This window comes from Trachemys scripta, chromosome 11 (genome assembly GCF_013100865.1).
Source record: "Trachemys scripta elegans isolate TJP31775 chromosome 11, CAS_Tse_1.0, whole genome shotgun sequence".
Classification (NCBI taxonomy): Eukaryota; Metazoa; Chordata; order Testudines; family Emydidae; genus Trachemys; species Trachemys scripta.
The window spans coordinates 11017442-11027167 of record NC_048308.1 but is presented as its reverse complement, the minus strand read 5'-3'; the positions used below and the strand labels follow the sequence as shown (position 1 = coordinate 11027167).

General features: G+C 42.8%; 1 protein-coding gene across 1 annotated transcript; it reads right to left on the bottom strand.

Annotated features, from left to right (window-relative positions):
• Positions 1-2127: 2127 nt before the first annotated feature.
• Positions 2128-9395, bottom strand: UMPS (uridine monophosphate synthetase). Its single transcript, XM_034786303.1, has 6 exons — positions 9040-9395; positions 7465-7618; positions 5877-6545; positions 5137-5312; positions 4336-4450; positions 2128-3339 (listed from the first exon to the last, which is right to left on the bottom strand). The coding sequence occupies exons 1-6, from the start codon at positions 9190-9192 to the stop codon at positions 3158-3160; spliced, it is 1449 nt and encodes a 482-aa protein (XP_034642194.1). The 5' UTR covers positions 9193-9395; the 3' UTR covers positions 2128-3157.
• Positions 9396-9726: the final 331 nt, after the last annotated feature.

Below are 9726 nucleotides of genomic sequence, written 5' to 3'. Positions count from 1 at the left end.
TTAAAAAAGGGAAGGAGGAGGATCTGGGGAACTACAGGCCAGTCAGTCTCACCTCAGGCCCTGGAAAAATCATGGAGCAGGTCCTCAAGGAATCAATTCTAAAATACTTAGAGGAGAGCAAAGTGATCAGGAACAGTCAGCATGGATTCACGAAGGGCAAGTCATGCCTGACTAACCCAATTGCCTTCTATGAGGAGATAACTGGGTTTGTGAATGAGGGGAAAGCAGTGGATGTGTTCCTTAACTTTAGCAAAGCTTTTGATATGGTCTCCCACAGTATTCTTGCCAGCAAGTTAAAGAAGTATGGGCTGGATGAATGGACTATAAGGTGGATAGAAAGCTGGCTAGATCGTCGGGCTCAACAGGTAGTGATCAATGGCTCCAAGTCTAGTTGGCAGCCGGTTTCAAGCGGAGTGCCCCAAGGGTCGGTCCTGGGGCCAGTTTTGTTCAATATCTTCATTAATGATCTGGAGGATGGTGTGAACTGCACTCTCAGCAAGTTTGCAGATGACACTAAACTGGGAGGAGTGGTAGATACGCTGGAGGGTAGGGATAGGATACAGAGGGACCTAGACAAATTAGACGATTGGGCCAAAAGTAACCTGATGAGGTTCAATAAGGACAAGTGCAGCGTCCTGCACTTAGGACGGAAGAATCCCATTCACTGTTACAGACTAGGGCCCGAATGGCTAGGAAACAGTTCTGCAGAAAAGGACCTAGGGCTTAAAGTGGACGAGAAGCTGGATATGAGTCAACAGTGTGCCTTTGTTGCCAAGAAGGTTAATGGCACTTTGGGCTGTGTAAGTAGGGGCATTGCCAGCAGATCGAGGGACATGATTGTTCCCCTCTATTTGACATTGGTGAGGCCTCATCTGGAGTACTGTGTCCAGTTTTGGGCCCCACACTACAAGAAGGATGTGGAAAAATTGGAAAGAGTCCAGCAGAGGGCAACCAAAATGATTAGGGGGCTGGAGCACATGACTTATGAGGAGAGGCTGAGGGAACTGGAATTGTTTAGTCTGTAGAAGAGAAGAATGAGGAGGGATTTGATAGCTGCTTTCAACTACCTAAAAAGGAGTTCCAGAGGATGGATCTAGACTGTTTTCAGTGGTAGCAGATGACAGAACAAGGAGTAATGGTCTCAAATTGCAGTGGGGGAAGTTTAGGCTGGATATTAGGAAATACTTTTTCACTAGGAGGGTGGTGAAGCACTGGAACGGGTTACCTAGGGAGGTGGTGGAATCTCCTTCCTTAGAGGTTTTTAAGGTCAGGCTTGACAAAGCCCTGGCTCGGATAATTTAGTTGGGAATTGGTCCTGCTTTGAGCGATACCATGTTTAGCGATAAACTGATCAAGAACTCGCTGTGAAAGACATGCATTGCTATGCAGTTAACCTCCAATATCTTACTTCGCACAAGAGATGCTGGATTGATCGAGTTTCACTGGTGAGACAGGCCATGGAAGCTCTTCAGCTTTGCTAGGAAAAGTCCAGCTCACTGAATAAGTGAAGGATTAATAGAATTCCACTTGGTCAACCTTTTAGTGATTCTCAGGTAAAGAGGATTTATGGGAAGTGACCTAGTGATGCTCAGCTTACATTATTTTAACACCAGCATGTTCAGAATACCATTTCCCATATTCTCATTCATACCATGAACTCCTCAGCCCCATGGAATACCTTCATCAGGGTAGACAAAGTAATTTTGCATCGTTCTACTAAATGGATAGCAAAGTTTACTTAAAGTCTGAAGAGCACATTGGATTTTCCTCTAATCTTTCTTGTATTAATGTCAAGGTAGAATACCACAGTCATGTTCAAACCTGCTTTCCTTGTTCTTAAAAATTCTGCATGGATTAGTCCAATGTACACCCAGCAGAGCACATTTCAAGGGCTGACCACAACTGTACTCTGCCCCCTCCCCAAAAAAACTAAGTAGAAATTTTGGTATAACAGGAATGATACTTCTCACTGCCATTTTGAAAGTTGTTCCTACTCCATATTGAACCAGAATTATATTTAAAGCGACTCTCAGCTTAAAGTACTTATGTTATATACATGCTTTAATTCATATTATGCTTTAGTTTATTAAAAGTAGGTTTCAGAGTGGCAGCCGTGTTAGTCTGTAGCCGCAAAAAGAAGAAAAGTTTTTATTAAAAGTAGTAACTCAGAATTCCACAATTATTTAGACTCTTGCTTTTCTGGATCTGAACAAAAACCCAATTCAGTTTCACTTTGAAGTACATTTTGGGGCAAATTTAAGGTGACTCCATCTCTTTAACCAACATCCATGAGATATATTTTTACATCCTCTCTTTAATTAAAAATCTCAAATGGTGAAAAAATATCATGGAAAAGTACTGAAGATTTTTCATAAAAATAACCAGCCCACTAGAAATTCAACAATGGTATAACCTCAGGACTTTGGCCTTTTGCCTCTCATTAACAGACCCACCAAGTCCCACTGCAAATCAGTTCCACCCTGGGTTAACTAATAGCTACAGCTGTAATTTTATCATAGGAAATTTGGAGAGGAACCATGGTACCAGTAATTCATACTAGTCACAACAGCAGTTACAAACATACCAGGAAGGGGCAGTAATTGAAAGTTAGAGGCCTAAGCTTATCATACCCTTAGTTTTTAGTCCAATATATTTATGAGATAGTATTTTTCCTCTATGTTTATTAAGTAACAGATTCAGGCTAGTTTGTGCTCCCAAGTTGTGTTGTCCCATTCAATGTACCGAATGGTCAGCTTTGTTGTACGGTATTGAAAACGCTTCACCTGCACTTTTTCCATAACTAAAGGAAATACCAGAGGGCAGTAATAACCTAGCAAGTATCCCTTGGAGTGTTTTCATTTATTATTTTCCGAAGTAATAGACTGGAGGACCAGTTAGAAGTAAGACTAACGTTGGGCAGTGATTTTTCGTTTCACAGTCTCAAATGCAAAGAAACAATGGTCACAATTAATGTCATTTAGCTTATACACGTTACTAAAAACTTAAGTCATTGGCAGATTTTCCCTACAGCAAAATATTCAATTGAGTTCAGAGTAGACGTCAACCTAACTAACGGGGAGAAACATCCTCCAAATTACTCCAGCTTCTTCTTCTGAATGCATTGGGTTAGTTTGTTCACTGGAATCCTGGGCTCAAATTAGTCTTGTGTATGAACAGCAAGTCTGCTTACATAGCTCTCCCATGCTGCCTTCCTGTACATCTCTGCTTCCTCTAAATGATTTGATGCAGACAAGATGCCACGTCCCACAATAATGACATCTGAGCCTCTTTTGCTAATAACTTCCTGTGGACTTAAGTACTTCTGCCCAAGGTTATCACCTGAAACACATAACACATACGCTACGTCATTTTTCTGATTTGTAATAAGTAACGTCATCTCCTAGAAGTTCTAAAACAGACATTAGGATTCAAGAGGAGCCACACGCTTGAGTTCTTAACACCTCAGACGTGACAAATTTTATATGAGATTGCTTTGAATGCCCAGTTAAATATTCGCACTGAATTCAATATCCAGGGTCTCATTTTTCATTCTCTACTACATGGAGTAGTTAGCCAAAAAGTCCCTGGCAGGATTACTGGGATTTAGTGTTTGCGTATGATTTGATTGCTGCTTAACAAAATAGTCACATAACTAAACGGAATTTTCTGCATTCAAATGAAGATATGTGATTTTGCTTTGAATTACATGAAGCAGCTACTGATAGAAGGAAAGCATCCTAATGAAACAGTTTTGGGAAATGCATTAGTTACGCAACATTTAATTTATTTAAAATTTAAAACATAAGACTTCTCATTCTTTTGTATTCAATTCTATTAAATAAAAATGTTAATATGTAATGGTTAGGATTTTACATGGTTTGCATTTACTTATGTTTTTTGACTGTGTTCACTTACACATTTGAATGTGCAGTCTAATGAGAGCACATTTAACAAGTCTTTCACGTACGCAGGAGCTGCGCACTCCATTGCACGCAAAACTTGAGGTAGCAAGAAGCCTAGCAAAAAGGCTGCCTAGCCTACTGTTCTTCCGGAAGTTTCCAGAGATCTTTAGGAGAAAGTATTGAGGGCTGTTGTTTCTAGGCCCATACGGTCTCATACTTGTATCCAAGCATCCACACCTATTGGATAAGATGCATTCAACATGCACAATACTATTTTCATGGGATATCAACCATTTTTTCCCCCTTCAAAATAGTTATATTAGAGACAGCTGCAAAAAAATTACACTGTAACCGTTCTATTATTTAAAAGTCACTTCTGAAATGACCGTGAGAAATCTCATTGCAAATTCTACCTCCCCAGGAGTGTTTTTACCTCCAGCTTGCATCTGGACCCCCGGAGTCAAGTGAAGAAATTCTGGTTTGTTACTAACTCTGGAACCAGAAATGAATCCAAAAACAAAATCTGAGTTTTCTTCAGCCATTTGTACCTAAATATAACAAAAACCAAAGAACAAAGTTACAAATTCCCATGCTTAAAAGTAAACCTGACCAATGAGTTGTCTCAAGCCCTGCCACCTGCCTGCTTCATGTTTTGTTTGACAGTGTAAGACGTCAGAGAGAAATCACCTTTTTGCAGTGTTTCACTCCATGTCCTAGCTTCACTACTTAAGAAATAATCACACAGCACGCAGAATTAACAGCTCCTTATTAGAACCTACATGTAACTAGAAGCTGTATAACAGAAGACTGGACATTAGACTGGGAATGTAGAACAAAAGCTAACAGGATGTGATTGCTAAGGAAAGTAGAGTAACGTGGTCACCATGATAGTCCAAAACAAGTCAGTAACAGACTGGTGATACCATGTTGAAGCTGTGAGCAACCTCTTAAGATCTGATGCATCCGAAGAAGTGAGGTTTTTACTCACGAAAGCTTATGCCCAAATAAATCTGTTAGTCTTTAAGGTGCCACCAGACTCTTTGTTGTTCTCTTAAGATCTGAAAGTCTACACGTTTATTGTCTTTAAAGCACTGCAGAGAAATCTGGTAACTAGTAGCTGTACTTGAAAAGCTGCTTGTAAATGCAGACTGTGATGTTATGACGTGCACGCAACCAATCTCCATTGCCAGAGCAATCTGCAAGTCTTTCAAGCAAAACAGAAATTCCTACTTACTGCAGATTTTGTGTAGTCACCAGTGGCAAGTGACCCTTGAGAACTCATCTCAGCAATTAAAAGACAGCCTCGCTGTGAAGGAAGCCCTACTTCTTTCAGCCCTTTCACAACTCCAGCGCCTGGGACCACATGGGCATTAACTATATCTGCCCAGGAAGCTATTTTGAATACACCACCTGAGAAGAAAGAAACAGAGAGCCACATATTTTTAGTTAAGTACCACTATGAATTTCTCCTCAAGCATGAAATGTGTTTTAACGAAGACAGAGCACAATAAGCAATGCACATTTTTAAGACATTTTAACTACTGCAGTTTCTGGCAGCTGCATGTACAATCTGATTGAACAACCTGTAAGCAGCCTAAACACAACCGGCCACTGTCTCTAAATCATATTTTTCACAAATACCTGTCAGGTTTTGTCTTCGTTGTCTGGAGAAGCGTCTATCAAGACCTAGAGCCTACTGTCACTAGTATTACCTTTCAGGGCAACATGGAACAAAATGATGAGAAAGAAAGAAAAAAACAGGTTCAGGTGATGAAGGCTCTACAGAGATATTGTTATAGCTTAAATGAAGAGCTTCAGACAAGAAAAATCAAAGTAAATGATGTTTTAAAAATCAATATAGGCATCATCATCACCATCATCATCATATCTTTGCACTAAAGAGAATCACATTATATTAAGCAGGCAAAGATATTGGCAAAAAAGTCACAATAAACTAAGGTTGCAAATAATCACCCTCATACTGATGTTTCACAGTGTTTCCAATGTCTGCAAACTTGCGGTCTTCGAATATCAGGTACTCATGTTGGTCTGCAAGTGCTCGCAACTCCTTTATTACCTCTTGGGTGAAATCATTCAGGATATCTATATGAGTTTTTAAGATACAAATGCTGGGGCCTAGAGTGGCAGCCAGCTGTAGAAGTTCTTTGGAGTCTGTGACATCAGCAGAGAGGCACAGGTTAGTTTGTTTCTTCTCCATGAGCTTGAGAAGTCGTGCTGCAACAGGATGGATTCCTGGTAGCTGAGCGCGAGCGCTAAAGCTCATTTCTTTGCACATTTGTTTGATGGGAGCAGCACCATTTTGCTCTGCTGGTTTGAAGACATTCTCCAGAATGAATTTCTTCACCTTTTCAACCATCTCAGAGTCAACTTTTTGCTGCTGCTGGAGAATTTCTAGCATCGTGGACAAGGTGCACACAGAATGTAGGCGAATCCCTCGTTCTTCTAACCTGTGTTTTCCTCCCTGCTCTCTATCCAGGAGCACTATGGCATCGGTGATTTTTAATCCTTCTTTCTGAAGAACATCTACAGTTTCCAAGATACTAGATCCACTTGTGACCACATCTTCAATGATCAAACAGGTTTCTCCTGGATTAATGATGCCTTCCACCAGACGCTTGGTACCTTTAAATCAATAAAGACACAATCCATTGAATCACCAGTTTAAAAAAATTAACATAAAATTGTTACCCTAAGACTTACTATTGTTAAAGCTAAATGAACTATGTGTATCTGGGAAGCCATCGCTATTAAGTAACTGATTTAGTCTTGAAGACAGTAAGGTGCTTTGCTTTCATTGGCATTCTAGGAAGGTAATGCGTATAGTGATTACAACTGAAATTAGGCATCAAAATTCTGTTCACAGCTCTGTTACTGACTTGTTTTGGAACTCCATGCAAGTGACTTGACCTTCCTGAGTAGATAAAATACTCCTTTATACCCCAGGAAGTTGTGAGGTTTATTCATATTTGCAAAACAACTTGAGATCTTTATGATTTATTTGCTCTTACAGGCACCAACACACACATTCTACTAATCCTTGGGTGAAAGGCACTATAGAAGAGCAAATTATTGTTAGTGAAACCAGAACAAAACCCATAAAATTAATCTTTTCTGTAGCTATTTGCAACAGCATGAAAATTATCTGCACCACTGAGACATTCATTTTAATATATTTACCAATATCCTAGTTCTACACCCAACAAGAAGCAGTTTAACACCCCACTGCAGAGATTATGGAGGCTACTGAGTCCCTGGCACCTTTCCTCATAACCAGTAAATGGGCACAAGCTCGTGCAGCACCCGTTAGGGAGATGCAACAAAAGGCACTTGCTCTAGGAGAACAGCCAGCCATGAGTGTAGTGATGAGACAGTGTTATACATTTTGGGGGGCAGGTGAGTGGGAATTCTTTTCCCTTCAACTGGAGAGATGGTCTTCCATTGGAACACAAAGAACGCAAGTCATAAAAACTAAAGTACTTTCACAAGCAAATCTTTCAAGCAGAAAAGACAATTTAATCTTAATTAACTTTAATCATTTTACCATATTGTTTTGCTTCCTTCCTCCGTATAAGCATTGGGATCTGGTTGGACGAGCAGATAACTGTAGCCAAAGGCAACGCTGTATATGGAACACCACACACCGAGTCATACTTGATCCTTGCATTTTTTGCCGTTTGAAACAGGAGATCTGCAATCTAAAGATACATCATATTTTTAAGCAATACTAAATTAAACTACAAGCATATATTACCCATGGAATCAATTTCAGATATTCCTGACTGATTGGTGTCTGATCAGAAGCTACTTCCTCAGAAGTTTGTAAGCAATATTCTGCCAGTACTATTTGTACCCTGATAGCTGCTAACACATTTTGGGTACTATTAAGTCCATTAATGGCAATTAGCCAGGACAGGTAAGGAATAGTGTCCCTATCCTCTGTCTGTCAGAGGATGGAGATGGATGGCAGGAGAGAGATCACTTGATCATTGCCTGTTAGGTTCACTCCCTCTGGGGCACCTGGCATTAGCCACTGTCGGTAGAAAGGATACTGGGCTAGATGGACCTTTGGTCTGACCCGGTACGGCCATTCTTACGTTCTTACTATCAAAATAGATTAAGACTAAACTCTTTGGGGCAAGGATTAGCTAAGAAAAATGTCTGGTAACTTCATTCATGGAATTAGTGGTCAGCGACCAGTTATTCAAAGAGTCACACAAAACATGCTCTCCACTGGATTACTAATTATTAATTATTATTATTATTTTGCATTGGCACCATTCCTTTAGCCAACAAGTCATCTCGTCTTTTAAATTTACTCTCACCTTTTTCTCACTGAACTACTGACAGAGCTAGCACAGTGGCCAAAAAAGAAAAAAGTGAAAGATAGTGTTTATCCTATATTACAGATCCATCCTCGTAGTACTATTTTTTTATATATACACAAAGAGAAAGAAAATCAGCATGTTTTCCGGTGTTGCCACAATGAGTACAACATATTTTTTTTAATAAAGGAAAGCCTCAGTTATTCAAATCATACAACTAACTTCAATTCTTAGTTAGCTGAAGGTCAGATATTCATCAATATTTACTGCACTCCAGCCACAGGATGAAAGGAGGATTATAAACTAACTGAGCCACAGGCTATCCCAAGATCGGGAGGCTGAAGAGGAGAGCTACAAGGTGTAATAAATACTTATGTAACCAGCAGGTCTTGTTCCTGCTTCATTTCAGGCTAAAGCTTTCTGCCCTCTGCAGTCTTCTGGATAAAAGATCTTTCTGTCTGTAAAATGCCCCAGCAGCGCATGCTGGTGCAGAGTGCGCATCCGCGTCAGGTGAATGAACGTTTTTAAATATTACCGAACTGGCAAACGTTACGGTGGGCGCAGAGCCCTGTCACGTACCGATCTGCGGAGAGCGATCACCACGGACACTCTGCCCAGCCGCCCAAGGAGCTGGTACAGGGATTACGGGCTCGGCACTTTCCCACACTGCAGGCTCCAGGCTGCTTTGCTCAAAAGGAGAGCAGGGCCCGCAGACCGGATCGGACCGGACCCCCCCACCCCCGCAGCAGTAGAGCCCGCGGGGCCCCCCCGCCCCATCCCCCGCGGCCACGTACCTGGTTGAGGAGCGGCGGGTGGGAGACGATGACCCGGAGGTCGATGTAGATGGGGGAGGCGAGGCCGCTCTTGAGCACGAAGTCCCCGAAGCGCAGGACCTGGGCCCGGTGCAGCCCGGACACCAGCCGCTCCACGGAGCCCGTCTCCCCCATGCTCCCTCAGGCAAAGCCGGCCCGCGCGCACCGCGCCTCAGCCGCCTCTTCCTGCCGGCGCCCAATGATGACGTGCCAGAGCGCGAGCCGCGGCGCTAGCAACGGGGAAAGAAGGGGCCTTGTTGCAGTCCTTGGCTGGCGCCGCCGCTGTGTGCGCATGCGCTGTGTGAGCCGGCGGGCTGATTCCGGGCCGGACAGCCTGGGTTCCCGCTAGAGCCCATGGCGCTCTGTGGGAATGGAACGTCTCGAAGGGCTCCGTCCCGGCCTCCGTAGCCAGCCCCTCGCATGCGCTGAGGGGTATCGGGGACTCCCCATCCAGCCCCCCCCCCCCGGGGACAGGGAGCCCATGGCTGTGTATGTCTGGAACCCCAGGCCGCACGTGACTCATCGGGGCGGTGCTCGCTGTCTCCCGGCTCAAAAAATACCCGCGTTTGACTTAAAACGAGACGGGGGGGGGGGGCAGCGAAGCGGAGGGCTTGGGGCTGCTCTGGCCTGGCGTTTGGGGCAGGGGTCACCTCCTCCAGCTTTTCTCTG